The sequence below is a fragment of the Ostrinia nubilalis genome, chromosome 2, assembly GCF_963855985.1.
Source record: "Ostrinia nubilalis chromosome 2, ilOstNubi1.1, whole genome shotgun sequence".
NCBI classification, from domain to species: Eukaryota; Metazoa; Arthropoda; class Insecta; order Lepidoptera; family Crambidae; genus Ostrinia; species Ostrinia nubilalis.
The window spans coordinates 2,111,819-2,132,270 of NC_087089.1; the positions used below are offsets into that span (position 1 = coordinate 2,111,819).

At 35.9% G+C, this 20,452-nt stretch overlaps 1 protein-coding gene across 2 annotated transcripts; it reads right to left on the bottom strand.

The window, feature by feature from the left end:
* Positions 1-598: 598 nt before the first annotated feature.
* LOC135079712 (uridine-cytidine kinase) lies at positions 599-20,192 on the bottom strand. Of its 2 annotated transcripts, XM_063974330.1 has the most exons (7): positions 20,013-20,192; positions 18,516-18,775; positions 15,855-15,997; positions 15,310-15,407; positions 14,908-14,956; positions 6,591-6,736; positions 599-5,979 (listed from the first exon to the last, which is right to left on the bottom strand). In XM_063974330.1, the coding sequence occupies exons 1-6, from the start codon at positions 20,106-20,108 to the stop codon at positions 6,597-6,599; spliced, it is 786 nt and encodes a 261-aa protein (XP_063830400.1). In that variant the 5' UTR covers positions 20,109-20,192; the 3' UTR covers positions 599-5,979; positions 6,591-6,596. The 2 variants fall into 2 exon arrangements, with proteins under 2 accessions (XP_063830400.1, XP_063830394.1); XM_063974324.1 differs by lacking the exons at positions 599-5,979; positions 6,591-6,736 and adding an exon at positions 9,671-12,244.
* Between the last annotated feature and the right edge of the window lie 260 nt (positions 20,193-20,452).

Genomic DNA, 20,452 nt, shown 5'->3' on the forward strand with positions numbered 1-20,452 from the left:
CGTAAGGCCTGGTTTCCACACCAAGACGGAGCGAAGAATGGAATTTGATTTGTTATTCAAAATACATAACTGCTCCGCTACACATTGGTGTAAACCGGGCCTAAGATTAAACTTGGTGACGATACTTAAGTTAAACGGTGAGACGACAACGACAGCGCGCTTTAGAGTACATATAGTATCTTTACAATAGAATAAATAATTAAAAATTAAGGGACGTTTCAAGGCGATTAAAGTTGAACAAAGCGTTGTTGTTGTTCAACAATACATACCTACTAAGCATGCCAATTATATTGAAAAAGACAGAACACAAACATAAGTAAGAACTTAAATATGCGAAACTAATAATTATTAATTTTGAATTTGGTTTACAGCAAAGTTCACATAACAAACTTATTACACTTAAATCAGTACATAAAAGATGATTTAAATACACTCGCGAGCAAAAGTATGGAATCACTTACATGAAGTTGTTTCCACGCGATCTTGTGTACTAACGAATTTGTTAGTAACAAAAAAAGTGACACCATTTTAAAGACTAAACTTTTAACTTTAAATTGATACCAAATTCATTTAAATCACATCAGTATTTAAAAAGATATCCATGTTGATGTAAAGAAGTAAGGAAAAGGACATGAATCAACTGTTTGATACGTCGCGAGTTGCGGCCTATTTACCCCTATGAAAGCACGTGTATTCGGATTATTGCTTTCACACGTTGATCCATACACATCTCGGCTTCTTTTGACACTTTACCTGGGACTCTACATCTTCAGAAGCAGCACAAATCGTTGCACTATTGCAAGAAGGGCTCAGCCAGCGGGCTGTCGCACGTCAGCTCCACATAAGCCAGTCTTGGGTTTCTAAAGTTTTAAGACGCTTTCAGGAGACTGGTGGCTTTATTCCGAGACCAAGTTCTGAACAGCGCCGGTGCACATCGCAGAAGGATGACCGTTTTTTCATGTCAAACTCTCTATGAAATCGTTATTTGACTGATATCGACGTCCAGCAAGAGCTCAGAAATGTTCGTATGATAGTTGTTAGCAAGTGGACAGTTCGTCTAAGATATGAGCAATATAATTTGACTCCAAAAAGGTCTGCCACGGGCTCGAAACTGACGGCAAGTCACCGACTAGCACGCTTTTAATTAGCTCGCACTTATTTTGATGGGAAGGCGAGTAATGGAGGCGAGTTTTGTTCTCCAATGAATGCAGACTGTGTTTGCAGTGCAGCAGACGAAGAGGTCGGGTCTATAGGCGGCCAGGGGAGCGATTTGTGCAGTGCTGGTTCGCTGAAACAGTGGCTAATGAGGGTGGCTTGCTCGACTTCCCATCGAGATGTGTACGAGCAAATTGAAAGCGTGCTTATCGGTGACCTGCCGTCAGTTTCGAGCCTGTGGCAGGCCTTTTTGGAGTCAAATTCTATTGCTTATATCTTAGACGAACTGTCCACTGGCTAACAGCTATCCTACGAACATTTCTGAGCTCTTGCTGGACGTTGATACCAGTCAAATGACGATTTCATAGAGAGGTTGACATGAAAAAACGGTCATCCCTCTGCGATGTGCACCGGCGCTGTTCAGAACTTGGTCTCGGGACAAAGCCACCAGTCTCCCGAAAGCGTCTTAAAACTTTCGAAACCCAGGACTGGCTTATGTGGAGCTGACGTGCGACAGCCCGCTGGCTGAGCCCTTCTTGCAATAGTGCAACGATTTGTGCTGCTTCTGAAGGTGTAGATTCCCAGGTAAAGTGTCAAAAGAAGCGGAGATGTGTATGTGTCATAGTCAAAGGTCAATATGCAGTCTCTTCGCGGAATGACTGGTTTATCCTAGGTTTGACCAAGGCCTTCAGGCAAACTCCGAAGTGATTACTAATTTCGGCCTTTGACTAAGTCAAACCTAGAAGTGCCTAAACTGTTCAGTCAAACGTCGAAACTATAATAATCTGTTTCGGGCTTTGCCTAGTCAATCCTAGAAACGACTGGCAGACTCGGTCAGAAGTAGACAGCAAATAGAAAACCGGCCAAGTGCGAGTCGGATTCGCTCACGAAGGGTTCCGTGCGACTCTGTTCTTGTATGGGAGCCTTTTAATATTTCTTTTATTTTAATTTTATGATTTATTTTTAAAGTAGATAATATGTGAATATTTCAAGGGTTCACCTGTTTACGTTTTAATTTAAATTCGAGCAGAAAACTGCAAAAAGTCACGTTTGCTGTATAGGAGCCCCCCTTAAATATTTAAGTATTTTATTGATTTATTTATTTTTAAAGTGAATAAAAAAACTAAATCTTTTGAAAATGATTCATGAGATACGAGCCTGGTGACAGACAACATTTAGCGAAGTCATAGTAATAGGGTCTCGTTTTAACTCTTTATCCTTTAAGCCTTAAATGACCTTCTGTTACCTTAAAGTTGAAGGTAACAGAACCCTAAAAATTAGTAATTTCAAGATCGGTCTAGAAACACTGACAAACAACCGCAGTAAATAGTTTTAGTTTTTCGTACCTTCACCTAAAGAACCGACCGTAACGCCTTTGCAATAAATTCGAGATCAGAATAAAGTATAGTTTAGTTTAAAGTCTTAATTGAGGTTTGACTAGTCAAACCCCGATTTCATTAAATTGAGTTTCGACGTTTGCCTAACCAAATTAGTTACTCCTAGGTTTGACTGACATTCTTTAGTCAAAGGCCGAAATGTTTGGGCTTTGACTAAGACTTCTAGTCAGACCTGAGGATTGACTAGTCAAACCTAGGAGTGCCGGAACTTCGAGGTTTGACTATAACATATGGATCAACGTGTGAAAGCAAAAATCCGAAAACACGTGATTTTATAGGGGGTAAATAGGCCGCACCTCGCGACGTATCAAACAGTTGATACATGTCTTTTTCCTTACTTCTTCACATCAGCCGGGATATCTTTTTAAATACTGGTGTGATTTAAATGAATTTGGTATCAATTTAAAGTTAAAAGTTTAGTCTTTAAAATGGTGTCACTTTTTTTGTTACTAACAAATTCGTTAGTACACAAGATGGCGTGGAAACAACTTCATGTAAGTGATTCCATAGTTTTGCTCACGAGTGTAGTTACTCGTCTCCAACATGTACAAAGACAGGCGCTTATTGTCTAATTTACTATAATGCTCGCTAAGAAATAATACACATGAGACGTCTCTTGACCAGTGCTGCCACCTCTCTGAAGCCAGTGAGCGCTAAAAGTGCTTGAAAATAGCGCTAGATTCCGCTAGATTGCATAAACAAAAATAAAGTAAGATAATCCTTGAACACGAGTGAAACAGTGAGCAGTGAGTAGAGTGCGCGCCACCAAAAAATCCCGCAGGAGTGGCGCTGTCAGCGGACAGTAAGAGCAGTTTTTTCGCCGCGGGACTTCTATGGTGGCGCGGAATCTAAAATTAAATTTCTTTATGGCAGCACTGAAAATATCTTAAACAATAAAAAACGTTTAAACCATATAGTTAGGTCTGCCAAAAAAGCGCTATATTTTCCGCTAGGAGTTAATATTGAAATTTCAGCGCTAAGTGTACCAAAAAAGCGCTAGATTTAACTCCGAAAGCGCTAAGGTGGCAGCATTGCTCTTGACTCTATGTAGCGCTAGTGTGCTTTCGACCTTTAAAGATTTTAGAAATAGACGGCGGCGGATTTAAAATAATGTTTTACCTAAATTATATTTCCATAACCCTTAACCAGGCTCTGGTATCCACAGAGACCACATCAATTTGAACCTTATGCTGTGAAGATATGATTGAAAACTAATTACTTTTTTTTAGGCCCCGAAGTCATTCTTGACTTTCTTGAATCTTTTTTCCAAGATCAGTGTGTGTATTATTTCTTGACAGCTATTATTAATTGCCTATCTATCTAAAGAATCTAATCTTACTTAAAACAAACAACAAAAGACACAGCAATTCCTTAAAACAATAAACAAATAACATTCACTAATTAGTAAAATTTTTGTCGCCCTTTGGATTACTTGTTTTTGACTAGTAAAATTTAGTCTAAAAGTTCAAAAATCTAGTTCATTTCTCTAATTCAGCCTACTTTTAATAACAGCCTATTAAGGTAAAAGACGAATACTAAAATATTTGTTTCAATAATAAATAGATTGAGTTAAAATCATAAATAGGGATATTTCTAAGGTGTTTAAATAAATTCGCGAAGTGCAATCGACTATGTCGGAAAGTTAAAAATTATAATAATCGCGCTTACAGCGGTACCTAGGTACTATTTGAAATCTTTATTTGTATTTACTACTAATTAATTAATTAATTATATTTATATTTAGTATTTAGGAAACTACAAAAAAGATGACGATGGTCGATTACATTAACATCGGCGTGCGGGCTCAAGCACATAATCAATAGTAGGCGGATCAGCCATTGGCTTTTCATATGTGCATATTAAAACTTTTTTAACTTTAATTCGCAATTAATTTAATAAGTATTTAAATCTCGCTTTCAATTCTATCATCGAGGTAGGTTCCCTCACATAAATAAGTAATGTACTACGCCTCATGGAGTTATTGGTCCTATTTGACTCTGTTGTTCACGTTAGCATAGCTAAATATAGCAAGAGAGATGAATAGGTCAGATCCAACCTTAAAAATAATAAAATTATAGCAGTAACTGAAAAAAATTCTAACTGTTTGAAGCGCGCCGATGTACTTTTTATTTCCTTTCTCTACAACGGTTGTGCTCTTCACTGGCGTACTATGTTTACGAGTAGGTATATTTTGATTTCAATTTGTGCCATATTTGCAAAGACGAATGAGAACAACTTTGGCTATAATTCAAGACTCCCATAACAAGTTACAAAATGTTTCTGGTCTTAGAATGGAAACAACTGACAAATCACATATGAGGTGATAAATTGAGCCTTTGTGTAATCGCCAACGTGTAGGTGCTAATGACACACTGTTCACATTAAAATATTTTTGTATTGCTATAGTACGCCTGAACGAACACAACACTACGAACTCTCCAAATAATAGCACACATATAGCACCGCCATTTTTCTAAAAATAATTTTATTCGTCGAATAGTTAGGATAAGAAATACCTAAGTACATATGCCATTGAGCATACCGTTGCAATACATTAATTTACTCCGATTGACTAGTATTTTTAACTAAAAAGTTATTTACTAGATATGTTACTCATTGTGAGATTTTAGTTTCTTTGAGTTTACAGTTATTTTATGCTTGGAAAGTATGTGGGTGCGTAATTTTATACCCTAATTAATATTCTGTAATTATCATAAAAATCACTGATCAACTACGAGTAGTTTGCTTTATGGTCATAGCAGACTTACCAACTCGGAAAGGGATCAAGACCGTATCGCCTTTCGCGCGCTGCCAACTGCGAGGCGACACGTTTACGTTACATTGCGGATAAGTGTGTGTTACTATCCCTTTTCGGGTTGATAAATGTGCTACGTCCTTTAAACAGTGGGTCCTACGTCCTTTAAAATAAGGTCGCAAGAACGCGCGCTCCTAAATTGCGACCAGTGACGTAGATCGTGAACTATTTACATGACTATTGTTCTATTTCATTTTAAATATGAATATAGCCTCAATATAAGCTTATTACTTATCTTTGAATAATGCTGTGTGAAAGAGATAGCTTAAATGGGGCGTGCTCTCAGCACAGCCGGTGGGCGGGGCTTCTGTAGACTACTACGGCAGATTTACATAGGGATGTGCCATTCCCACTTTCAATTTGAGAGTTTCCTCAATGTTTTTCCCGTTTACCGATCCCATTATCCAGTAACGTTAATATTAATTGGGATTTTCACATTAAGTTTTTAAAGTACCCAGAGTTAATGTTCCCGGGAACGGCATATCTTTTACATTGATGCACTGTTGGTGCCGAGTAAATATGCCTGTACGTATTGATAGGACTACAGCATCAGCCATTGCGCCCGCCACGGCAAGACACGTCTTTCTAACGCTACAACCGTACTTTGAAAACCTGGAACAAAATTTTAGATATCAAGTTACCTAACACAAAATCTAGTAAATAGACAAACGTAAATTCCAATACAAACATACGGCGTGTTATATAGTGTAAACAGTCTGACACCCGTATTCACAAACGATGCTTTATTAAGTGAATCAGCAAATCGAACGGACAGCGTTGAATAGAGCTCTGTGATTGGTTCGTGTGTCACTCTGTGCGTCCACGCGCACTGTGAGACCTCATAGTAATGTTTGTGAATACGGGCGTTACTCTATAAGCTAGTAACTCAGTATCACGAAAAATAATCATCAAACATTTAAAAAAAAATATCCCGCCCGTTAAAGTGCTTACATTATGCGCGTACCAAAGTAGTAACCATAGCAACCGACAATCGATGTGGGACAGCTATGAGAATGAACGAAGAGACGCGCGCAGCTGGTACCGCCCCGCAAGTCCCGAAATGTGCTGCCTTATCAGCAGGTAGGTTCTCCGTTAGCACTAGGGCAGTGTTTCTTAACCTGGGGGTCCTTAAAATTGTGCTTGATTTCCTAAGGGGTCCATGGACAAAAAAGGTTAAGAAGCGCTGCTCTAGGGTATGGAGCCCTAAGGTTCGACGATGTTACCTTAATCTAATGCGGGCGGCCGCCCTTGGAGCCCCGCTGCGGGCTGCCAGGCACGGATGCGAGCCCCGCGTACTCCAGCGGGCCCTTGTCCACGGGGCTCCGCTTCAGGTACTCAGAGATGTGCTGCACGATCAGGTCGATGGCCACTGCAAGCCGAGAAGAACATAGATGTAGAATGCAGTGCGGATAAAGTAATACAGTAGGACGCCGATTATCCGAACGCCGATTAACCGAATCGCCAATTATCCGAATCGGTCCTAAGCGTAACATAAAAAATTAAAACCAAGTAATTTTTATTTTGTATTGGTGTAACAAGTTGGAACTCGTAGGAGTCTACATATATTTTAACTGAGCGTTATTATAGAACTGTAAACACAGTTATTAAAGTTTATTCTATGTGTGACAGTTCGTTTTAAACATGCTTTTTCTTTATTACCAGTCTAAGTATGTCCGATTATCCGAATTTTCGATTATCCGAATCGACTCCGGTCCCAATTAATTCGGATAATCGGCGTTCTACTGTATATTATGTAGATGTAGGATGCCCTCTATCTAGGCGAAGTTACATTCGTGAAAACGCGAAATAGATTTTTGTACGTATAGTCTGGTCTCTGAGCACGTAGAATTTTGTCCAATGACCCCAAGCTACCCATCCTTATCCTCGCGCGTAATTATATTGCTGTCGCGACTGTGCGACGGGCGCCCGCAGTGAGTGTGCGAGCGTAAACTATTTGGGGTCATTGGACAAAATTCTACGTGCTCAGGAACCGGGCTTTAGCTCCGTGAAGAGATCGCGAAATCCAATCTGTCGTAAATGGTTATTTGTCTAGCTAGGCCCTAGACTGTGTAAATACTCATTATTATACATTATCTGTGATTATACTATGCCCTAGATACCGTCTCCCTAGACTCTAGGGGTAAAAACAATGGCACATCAAGGTAACTAGTTATGATAGGTGCCGATCCGAAAGGGAATATGGTAAATGGCAGTTTTTTTACGGAATTTTGGAATGAGACTGATGAGCAAAATAAAATATGGTAATAATTTAGTGCGAATATGCGGTAGCGCTCAAAAAAATAGTATGGATATACTAGCAGTATAAAATTCACACGATGACTTATAAAAAAGAAGAGTAGTAAGTTTTGCTTTGTCAACTTTTTAAGAGAGATTACTAGCAAATACCAGAGCTACATTGAAATGGACTCTAGCACCATGCTTTATTCCTAGCATACTTAGTGCTTTCGACTACACTTATAACCGTAGTTCTCCAAACCTTCGCGAGAAAAGCAAAAACATTAATAAATTATTTAAAAAGCACTCTATTACAATATACATAACAGCCGTTCAAAAGCTTCAAAGCATCTGAGGGCATTGGCTAGTTTTTACCAGTCAGTCCCTTACAACCTGTATATTTAGCAAACAAATAAAAGAACATTGAATTGCAAACACTTTATTACCTATACAAATGGAGGTTCAAGAGCAATACTCAAAAAGTAGTTACAGTAAATACATAATAAATATGCACTAGGAATATTATTGTGCTAGCGAGGATCGAAACCAACGAGTTTAAATTGCAATTAAATACATTTTGCTTTTATAAATACAATAATTTTATAGCTAAATCCAATGTTTATAACTCACGACTAGTCAATAAATAGTTACATAACTTTTTTTGTCAATAATATTAATTGTACCATTTATAATGTTTTACTGGGGCAATGTTTATACAATAATAATTATTTTACGTGGATTAGATTTCAAACAATTCCAAAATATTAATCAAAACTGTATGATTAAAAATTTCTAAGTGAAAAATTGATTGTTTTAATAGAATTTATTGGAAGTTATAGTAAAAATGTCACAAGACTGACAACAATAAATGCAAGAAAGCAATTGCGATTTGGCAGTTGTAAGTATTTAAATTTTATGTTTAAAGTCACACTAAATTCTCGAGTTTAAATATCATACTATCTCAATCCGTTTAGTCGCCTCTTTACAAATAAACACTACTATTGACAGCACAGTTTTAAATTCAAAACTAATTACTCAATTAAATCTTTACAAAGAAATACTGTTAATTTGACAAATAACTAACATCACAAACTAAATGAAAATTATCTTTTACATCTACTTTGACACAATTTACAACTTTTAATTATTTTTGGTCTATATTTTACAATTTAACTATATTTTTATCACATTCAATCATTGGAATCAGGGAGGGAATCTGTTTCAAAATTGTCGTTATTTGGTAAATGGAAAACAGATGGTGTTTGGTAGGTACTGACTATTTTATGTATCAACTTTATAAACATTAAACTATTCGAATACGGGATTGCCAGTGATTTTAGAATACAGGATGTGTCGGTTCAATATGTAAAGTAAACATTGTACTTTTATAAGTACTTTCAATTCAATTCAAATATTTTAAGAAACAGATAACCGTCCGTTTATATCAACCCTACGATGTATCTAAACATACAATTTGTATGTACCAATGACAACTACACACATCTAGTGACCTAGCGAATTCATGGATGAACGAGTCTTTCTTACAACGAAGTCAGTCGGTTACTGATAAAATAACATTTTGAATGTTAAATTATAAATGAATCATTGTGGTATTAAGCCAGACAAAGATCTTAAAAGTTAGAAACTTGGATAAAATTGAGATGGAGAAATATAAAATACATAGATATAGTCAACAGCATATCAAACTACCACAAAATGAACTCTTAAACACATAAGTTCACAGTCAATTAAGAAATTGTATTTTTGGGAAGCTTGAGCAGCTGGTAAAAATTATACTAAAATCGTTGGTTGAGCTGAAATGGAAGATTTAACTTACGCTAATTTGATATGCTAACAGAGTCAAGCGAGCCGAGGCTACATGTATACTTGTTAAAATATCAAAAATATATACGATACAATATTAACGCTATAAATATGTATTGCTGTTGTGCGTTATACATATCATTCTTCATTTGTTTGTATAATTATTTACTTCACACAGCACTGTATTCATAACAGAAAAGAACTGAAATATATTTCTATGTAAAAATAGGAAATGCATTAGGAAATGCATTACATACATAAGTTGCCAGAAACTGGCTATATTGTGCAGGTAACAACTATACACAAGTACAACACATATATCTATTACATAACGAGATTGATAGCGGCTATAATTTAGTATTGGTATACTATGACCCTGTGCAGCAGTATATGGCATGGGCAAAATGGATGTAGGACCAATGAAAAGCCTTAGTGCCAATTAAATATCATTAATTCTGTAACTAAGGTTCTCCATTAACCTGTTAAACTTTTAAAGAAGACTTGAACGCCATAAAGATATTTCTTACCCACTAATTCCTTCATAACACAGATGTGCCCCTTTAACCTTCCCAAAACCAGGCATATTTTCGGTAGTACTACCAAAATGTCCCCAATAAGAGGGAACAATGGGAAATATCACTGGGAATATTCCCATCTTGGGGAAAGTTTCCAATAACGGCACATCTCTAACACGTCAGCCTTATAAGTAGACAAATAGCTATAAGGAACTTAAATACTAAAAAAATACTGTAATGTTTACTAACACAGACAACGTCACGTGACGTAGTTGAAAAAGTACCCAAAATGTCAATATTTCTAGTGGAACTAGTACAGTTTTGACTCTTTCAACTATTTTTACGGCAGTAGTAGTAGTAAGCACTACAATATATTTGTACGCAAACCGTGGATATTTACGTTAGCAAGAACTCGCACGCATGTGAACTTTTCACTTATTGTTTTCTATTGAATTTAGTTTTGTAAAACAATTATTGAGATAATTTCTTTGATCTTTGAGTAAGATTTTTGTACTGTGTTGTATGGCTTATTAAAAACATTTATTATAGTTGGAATCTTGACTGTATAAATAATATATTTTTATGATAGCTCTCTTCAGGGACAAGACTTAGGTTTGCATTAATATAAGTGGATGAAATCACATGCGCGAAGTTGTCACTGCGACATTTACAACACAAAATTTACGCAGACTACAAAACGTTATGAGTTCTATACATCTCTCTCACTCGTACTTCGTACAAGCGAGAGGCAGATACTTCGTAACATATCGTAGGTTTCAAACCAAAATAACGTATAAATAAAAATACGAGTAATGCGATTAAATCCTTATTACTTGTGACATAATGACTATTCTACGATACCCGCATTTTTGATCCAGCGTAATTTTGGCTTGAATACGAATAATTGAAATTGTATTGTTTGGTAGAACTGTAACGTAAGGACTACTTGACCATTCATTCGAGTTGTTTCTGTGACTTTTGTGACATACATACATTGTGGTGGACATATTTAATATAATATAATATTTATACTATAATAAAATATTAAAATAGATAGCGCCTTTGGGTACCGCTAAAATATAATACAATTTACTTTTTATAAATACCGACCGTATACTGAAGTTGGGGCAATGATAATTAATCTCGTAATTATAAACAAAGTATAAACAAAGAGCCATTTTTAACAGACTGTGCAAGAGAAGCTTTGAACTTATAGCCAGCACATTAAGCCACTTTGAAACATTAAAAAATAGGTATACTTTGTAATAAATGGCCCATCATCTAAACATTCTGTTTCAATCACTGATGTATCATTGTATCACTTATCAATCAATATCCTAACCCTAAGCAGAGCTGTTATACTTGACAAAAAAACAGACTGTTTCATTGACTATGGCTTTGGAAGCATAAAGTTGCTGACATATCAACCTACCACAAACATTAAGAATATCCCCAATTAATTTTGGACTTTATCATTTAAGTTTTAGAGTTCCAAATACAGTGAGGTATTGGTAATTTTGTGGTAGGTTAATCTACCGGAGCCTATACATGGATGATTATTATACCTACAGCTATTGGTCCTTTTTCCTGCGTATCTCATACATAGCAAATAACTTTTTATTATTATTGTTGCGGATAGGAAATGCATTTGATGAGGTAATGTTTACAATCTAATACGGTATACATACACTAGCCAATTTCGTATGTCAGTGGGTGTGACTACGGCAGTTACGGAGGTTATTTAAAAAGTCAAAAATAGCTGATGAACAAGTTATGTGGTAGTGTTACTGAGTTTACCCATAACAAATGATTTAACGTTATGATGTTCATCTTACTCAATATTCAAAAAGTTTATTGCTTCCTTAATAGTACATTTAGATGTTAGGTATAGATTATAAAAGACAGAGAGAGAAATAGAATAAAAGAGCAAAAAGGTCTTGTACTATATGTACTAAAATATTCATACCCCACGTCACAAAATTTGCATAACAGTTGTAACATGTTCACAAAAACTATAGAAAATTAAATAGGAATTTAATTCAGAAATAATACCGCAGATCAATCTGCTTCCATAACCAGCGGTAGTCACACGACCAATCACAAAAGTCACAGCCACCTCCTTCCAAAACTTATCGACTATCGACTGAGCGTGTCCTCCGAACTCCCCGACATCCTCCTACCGTTCCCTTCGTCCACCTCGTGATGCGTCCCGTTGCAATTCCCATTCACCACCTTGGCAGCCGGCGACGGCCTCTTCTTATACATAATGTCCCAAATGTGGTGCACGATTAAGTCAATAGCCACTGCAACAACGGAAAACGGACTTTAAGCCGAGGACTCAAGGTTATACTCGCAGCTACATAAGAGCATAGCCGCTGCAATTGGGATGGTAAATGAGAATTGCTATCTGAGACCTCGTTGCAGTGGCTATGACCTTGTGACAGTTGCCTTCGGAACGTCTTCTATCTGATACACTTTTGTTTCTTGATTTCACTTTCACGTAATCGGTATAGATCATGCTATCCACGAAGACGCGCCCCACCATTCGCTAATGTTTGATTGTTATCGGTACACGCTAAATTATCCATGAGTGCACACGCACACTGCAATAATGACGCTCCGATTGCTCGGATCAAACTCCCCGCACCCCGCGCTTCCCATGTGCATGTGGATTGAGTGATCCTTGCTTCAATCTTAACAAAAATCGAGGAAGTTTTACTTAAAATATGTTAAAACATTGCGATGAAGTTTAAAATTTTGTTAAACCTAAGATAAAAATGTTATGGCCAATAAATAGGAGCACTCATACCGCACGCTTTAAGAAAACGTCAACATGTTTATTTCAGAAAATAAAGCCTTTCCACTTCTTTTTATAGTATAGAAAAATTGTTAAGAATATGTTAAAACTATTAACAAATTCAGAAATTCCTTGCACGTCCCGTTCCAAAGTTATGACGATTATTTAGGATCACTCACACCGCACACGGGCCGTATGAGTGCTCTTCAAAATAATGACTTTTTATTAATAATTACGTTTTATTTCTGTTGGGAAATGTGTGCAAACTGACGAGCGAATTTGTTAAAGAATAAGTGTGACAAAACTTAAAAGCTGAAGGAAGAAATTAACCTTTATTCTTTCCTCCAATATGCCGTGTGAGTGATCCTTACTTTTACCTCTATCTGCTCATTATGTAGTTCGTAGGCAGACTGAGATAGTATCTAAAATTGTTAATTGTTTTTAACAATTATTTGGCATATATTTTGCTTTTATTAAGGTCATAATTTAAGAAATATCAGGCTTAGATGATTCCTAAAGGAAAATGTTGATTAGGGTACGTATGATTTTTTATTTTGAGAGACTGTTTCGATTCATCAGAAGTTTTCCAAAGGACGTTTTATCAAAAATAATCCTAAAGGAATTATTTGAAAAAATCTGCTACTAGCAGCATTTTTTCAATTTGGTGGCGCCCGCGGAGACAATAGGAGGTCGCAAAGTTGAAATTCGTAAAGAGCACATCGAAATCTATACATTTCTAGATGCCTGCCGTGTGTAACCTGTACTTATAAACCTACATCCTTAATTTTTTATGCAGCCTTTCTACATTGTTTATCATGCCATATAGCATGACATAAAGAAAATTACATCAAAAACATAAAAAGTCATGAAAGTCTAACATGAAATTTGTTTTATTCATTTACATGTGAGATTTAATAATATTATTTTATCGTATTTAGTTTATTATTTGGTTTTGCATTGTCACGTCTGACGAATCGGAACAGTCTCACAAAATAAAAAATCATATGTACCCTAATCAACATTTTCCTTTAGGAATCATCTAAGCCTGATATTTCTTAAATTATGACCTTAATAAAAGCAAAATATATGCCAAATAATTGTTAAAAACAATTAACAATTTTAGATACTATCTCAGTCTGCCTACGAACTACATATGAGCAGACAGAGGTAAAAGTAAGGATCACTCACACGGCATATTGGAGGAAAGAATAAAGGTTAATTTCTTCCTTCAGCTTTTAATTTTTGTCACACTTATTCTTTAACAAATTCGCTCGTCAGTTTGCACACATTTCCCAACAGAAATAAAACGTATTTATTAATAAAAAGTCATTATTTTGAAGAGCACTCGTACGGCCCGTGTGCGGTGTGAGTGATCCTAAATAATCGTCATAACTTTGGAACGGGACGTGCAAGGAATTTCTGAATTTGTTAATAGTTTTAACATATTCTTAACAATTTTTCTATACTATAAAAAGAAGTGGAAAGGCTTTATTTTCTGAAATAAACATGTTGACGTTTTCTTAAAGCGTGCGGTATGAGTGCTCCTATTTATTGGCCATAACATTTTTATCTTAGGTTTAACAAAATTTTAAACTTCATCGCAATGTTTTAACATATTTTAAGTAAAACTTCCTCGATTTTTGTTAAGATTGAAGCAAGGATCACTCAATCCACATGCACATCGCTTCCCTCGACCAAAAATTGGTGGCGTTTTCGTGGATGGCAAAATCAAAATCAAAAGTATTTATTCAGTTTAGACCACAAGTGGCACTTATGAACGTCAAAATTATTATAGAAAATAATAAAAAAGAAAAGTTAGCCCTTATGGGGCACTTTACATGTCTCCTTATCTTTTGGGCCCTTTTGGGCACGATCAATAAGCGCGATACACGGGAAAATAGGTAGGTATATTGCGTTCGTCATTAATAACTTTACGTCAATGACTCAAAGTCAATTAATGTTAATTACATAATATGTAATATCAAACATAAGTCATAATTTGGGCTTCTATTGAATCAGTGACAAAAGAGCGAGAGAGGAGGAAATAACACAAAATCTTCTAAATTACTCATAGGTAAAAAAACCGGGATTTAATCGAATTTGTAATAAAAACTTGTTACATGGGATAGAATACATAAAAACCAGTCAGAAATATTTAAAGGCACTTACCCAAATTGTCTGCGCCTCGCGGAATGATGACGTCAGCAAACTTCTTTGTCTGTAAATAATGATAATAACTCATTAGTTAAACAATTAAACTAGTTAGGTTTTTACATTATTCACTTTACTTTGTTTACAAAACTTGTTTGATCAATCCTTTTCCGTAATAATTAATTAATGACAATGACAATTAAATATTAAAGTACACCAGTTAAGGTTAATGGGCCCGTACAAATTATGCCATTCTTCGAATTAAAATTATTTATACATGAAACACGGTACATAAGATGGGACACAAAATTGATAATACAACTATAGTTCAACAAGTCTCGCCAAATTATTACCCGACTGCGACAGAAGGAGGATTATGTTTTTTCGAGTATATGTTTTTAAATGTTGTTTAAGTCTTACCGGCAGACAGAACTCCTCGAAGGCAGGCTTGACGAAGTTCATGTACTGGTTGAGGACCTGCTCCAAGTCACGACCGCGCTCCATTATGTCGCGGGGCACTGGATAAAACAACGACCAATTAATCAACTTTAGAAATGCTTAACACTGGCATCTTATATCCTTGTAATAGATGCTATTTTTCAAATGGCAGATGTTAGAAGGACGATAGACAAAAATTCAGCAGTCTGATGCCTTAACCACGTGGTCGAAAAATCGATGAGTGTTAAAATACAATCGAGAAAAAAACAATTACGTTCCACACATGAAAACAAACAAACCCTAGGTTAGGTTACTAACTGCTACACTCACACAGCACAACTCTGCATATAACGCTGCTCCTTTTTACCCGACTGCGCCAAAAGGAGGGTTATGTTTTAAGTAAGTTAACGCAAGTTACGTTTTCCAATATCAGCAGCAGTAACCAAACGAAAATTTGATATGCCTGTTGCTATTTGATGAGTTATGAATACTAAATTGTAAAAATACATTTAAACAAATTGAGTTACCTCTCCTGGCGAGTCTGGTGTCGGAGTCAGTGTCCACGAACAACTTCATGTGGAACAGCTCCCGTACTTCAGGGAAGTAGAACACGAGGATGCCCTCGATGAGCACCACGTCCGCCGGGTAAATGGTGTGCGAGCGGTGAGGGCTGCGGGGAGATAATATATCAGGAAATGTGGCAACATTCAACTTTACGAAAAATACACTGTACGGCTAGGACGAAAAACTTTCGAGTTCAAATCGTTTGCGTACTCGAATCGCCATCAAAAGATTTAGTAAGAAAACTACAACAGGGCCCTTGTGAACGTGTCGTAAAGTGAACTTAGTATGAGATGTGGTTGCACGAAACTTATTTTGAGAATCAAAATTGTCACGTTATCGCTTAATTCGAAGATTGAGTATCGAATTTTATCGAATACGAAAACGATTCGAAGACGAAAGTTGTTCATGCTAGAGGTACTGTAGCCTTAACAAAACTTCAACGACAACAAATCGCTGAAAGCGATCCTATCGAGTGATCGTTCTATCGAAGTTACCCTTGTGAATACGGATTTAGAACTGTATTTCAATGGGACGACGTAATAAAACTTCAATGACAACAAATCGCTGAAAGCGATCCTATCGAGTAATCGTTCTAGGGTCATTCCATCGTTTCGGGTGTTACGTTCGTACACACATATTCAACAATTTCTTGTATTTTGAAATAGTATTTTAATAATGTTAGTGCCTTAATCTGTCTGTTTTTAGTTGTTTTATCTAAATAATAAAGTTTGTATAGCTTAGAATGTAGGATAACGAAAATATGAGTCGAAAAGTGTGCGTTTCGGGCGTTACGAGATTTTGCCTCTATGTTCTGACTGTTGCTGCATTTACTCGAAATTTAGCGAATTTTCTTAAGGAATCATACCTAAAACTTACAGGACTTCTAAAGTATGAAATTTACAAACCATGTAACATACAATCACTGTTACATAAAACGTTTTATTATTTTTTAATAAATATTTTCTTTGTTTCGGGTGTTACAATGGTTCTGTTTCGGGTGTTACGAGTACGAAAATTCAACGCGTTTTATCGATAAAATCGGTGTTTGATTAGTCTCTAGGTACTACAAAATAAGGAGTACAACAAATAAACACAAATAGAGCGAATTCTGGTTTGAAATTACGAAGCAGCTTTTTTTAAAAAATATACAAAGTTCAAGTTTAATTTTTCCTCAGCATACAGCTTTTTCTATTGTTTTTGGCTTGAAATAGCATTACTTTAATTTCTAATTACGATATTTATTGGAAATGTCGAACATCGAGGCTTTTTAACAATACCTTAATTTTAGTGTTAAGTCGACATTTCAAAAAAGTCTTAAATAGAGAAATATGACTCCTTTTCCGATGCCAGCGCTAGTGGGAGGTCGAATGAGCCTCAGAGTAATACTTTTTGACTTTTCCAAGCAATATACAGGGTGTTAGGTAAATGGGTATATGAGCCGACACTAGCCCATGTTAACATGGTCATATAAATGGTATGGTGAAGTCAGAAAATTGATATCTTCATTTTAATTATTTTATTTTTCATACAAATCGGATTTTGTAAATTTAATTTTGTATGAAAATTTAAAAAATTAAAATGATGATATCAAATTTCTGACTTCACCATACCATTTATATGCCCATGTTAACATGGGCTAGTGTCGGCTCATATACCCATTTACCTAACACCCTGTATACGCATTATCGACATATAAATAAAAATGTAATACCCGAAACGTTTCGGGTGTTACAGTTTTTAATCAAGAAAAAAACATACTAAATTAGTATCAAGCTCACATATTAGTTAGTATTTGAAATCATTACTACCATGACCTTACTTTTACCAAATATTGTTACCCTAATCCATGTGTAAGGTACAATAATAAAACAAATACCTGTTTTTTTGTTTCGGGTGTTACATCGCCGAAGTAACAAGAAAACACACTTAAAACTTGATGATTTATCAATTTTTTTGGGACTATGACGCTATCTACCAATACTATGATAAATACCCTCAAATCATATAGTGGCAAACCGGTTCACAGATTGATAGTTTTTTTTTAAATCGTATTACCAATAATAAGAGAGAAAATGTTCATTCAAACAGTTGACTTAAGTATAGACTTTGAAGACTTATAACTTAAAAATTACTTGTTTCTTCCAGATTTTTTTTGTTGCACATTATAATTTGGAATGTTTACTTTCAAAATTCATCAGATTTAATGCGAAAAGAACATATTTAGTTTTTCACCCTCGGTAACATTTCAAAAATATCCGTAACCGTAACCGAAACCGGTATAATATTATTCCTATATCCGTAACCGTATCCATAACCGAAACTACATATCCATAACATCCCTAGTAAGTACTACAGTCATCTTCGAATCGGTAGCCCAAATCCTCACCAGTCCTGTCTGGGGTGTATATTATACGCGCATGTTCCCACAAGTACTAACACCCATATTCACAAACGATGCTTGCTTATGTAAAGCAGCAAATCTAACGCACATCATTGACTAGAGCTCTGTGATTGTTTCGTGTGTGATCCTGTGCGTACACCCACACTGTGAGATCTCATAGTAATGTTTGTGAATACGGGCGTAAGTCTAGTACGCGGGTAGTTTATTTAAGAATTGTACTTACTGGATAGCATTTGTGATGTAATCATATTCCGGCACCTCCACCTTCTTGCCAGCCAGGATGTCTTTGAGCACAGTTAGGAGTTTCTTATCATCAAACGCGTCTGGGTGGTCAAAGTTGAATTGCCCACGTTCAGCCCGGAGCCTCTCTGACGGAGTCAGTGTACGGTAGAACGAGTCTTGGCTGATGCAGACGACACGCCTCTCTGTATGCTCTTTCTGCTGCTGGCCGAGTTTCTCCATGATCCGTTGGCATACTGTTGACTATGGGAAATAGTAATAGTAAGAAATTAAATACATTTAAACATTTTTTAAATAAATAACTTGAAAAAATCTAACTGCCTAAGGCGGGAATCGAACCCACAACCTTTTGCTTGCTGGACGACTGCTCTTCCAACTGAGCTACTTAGACACCAGATGAACCCGTCGTTTGAGAAGCGACTTTAATTGCTAAGAAAATTTAATAACAATCACATTAAAACAGTTGATATGAGTACTAAAGAAATCATATCAAAATTTAGCTTTGTTTTTTTCCTTCTACCCTCTACTCACATAAAAATACACACCACAGTGTAGTAAGAGATAAAAAGAAATGGAAAACGAAACGAATCGAAATCGAAATTCAGAATGCTTGTGTTCTCTTACAGTAGTTATAATAATAGTCCAGTAACTATTATTAATAAAGTTACTGGAGTAGTTTTGATTTTCTACAGACTTGTTTAAGAAGTTAGCACAATAAATAATCTAAGTTAGCCACCTCAAGTGTCTAAACATAAAACAAGCTATCTTAAAATTGCATCCCAACATCTTGGGATGGGCACTAGACTATTATGGGGTGGTAAAATTAAATACACCTATTTCTGTTGCCATATATTATGAACTAGATTAATACTGAATAATTTCAAAACATCTAAATCATTGTAAATTGTAAAATTTTGTGTTTCAAATTAGACACCAATTATTTTAGCTCGTTTTCGCCAAACTTGCTTTTTAAGATTGTTTCTGTTTAAAATTTTAAATAGGTAGGATGTTGAAAAATAATAAGTTGAAATATTTGGATTGTGTGATTAAGATGTGGTAAGATATTTAGTTAACGATAGAACAAATTATTCAAAACTAATTGGTTTTTAATTGTTGTTTCATCTAATTCTGTAATTGGTTGATGAAATCCTATCTGTATAGAATTAGATTAAAGGAATGAATGCAATCCCTTAGGATTTCACATGAAATTATAAGTACTTATTAAGAACGAAACAAAATAATTAGGTTTGTTCAGTCTCGTGGTGCCCATGTTTATATCAGCAGTAACATGACATGTGATTTGTTGTGACTTTAGGTTAGGCCCGCAAACAAAGACATGAGATCTTAAAAATCCTAACAAACTTTGATTACTTCTTAAAAATAGATAGATGAATGCACTTCTTTGTTCCTAGTTACGTAATAATGAAGTGTAGATGGAAAAATCAATAAGTTTCAGTAAAGCACAGGGTCAAGTACTCACCTTGCCACTAGCTGTACCGCCTGCCACGCCAATCAGAAAAGGTGTCTTGCTCTCGATGCCATTGCTATTCGTATAATCCACTGGTTTATCTGCCATTTTGTACGTAAATATACACTTATACGAAGACCTTACAGCTAAAATTCCACAATACGCAAGACTGCGGCCCTTTCCCAAAACTGCTGACATTGACATTTTATTTTTTTAAAGTACGGCTCTGTTTTGCTCCACTTTTCGGGTCTGTGCTCAAGCTCTTTGGCCAATCCCTAGAGAGGCCTTCGGGCGGGACTAGACATCGCACAAAAATTAAGTTTTCTTTTTGTGCCTGTTTACGTGTTTATTAACCATCAGAGCCCCGATTACGGTAACTTTTATAACGTCTACAATCCAGACGCGTTTCTGATTCTGCGATACGATTGGTCAAAACAGCTGACGTACGCTGT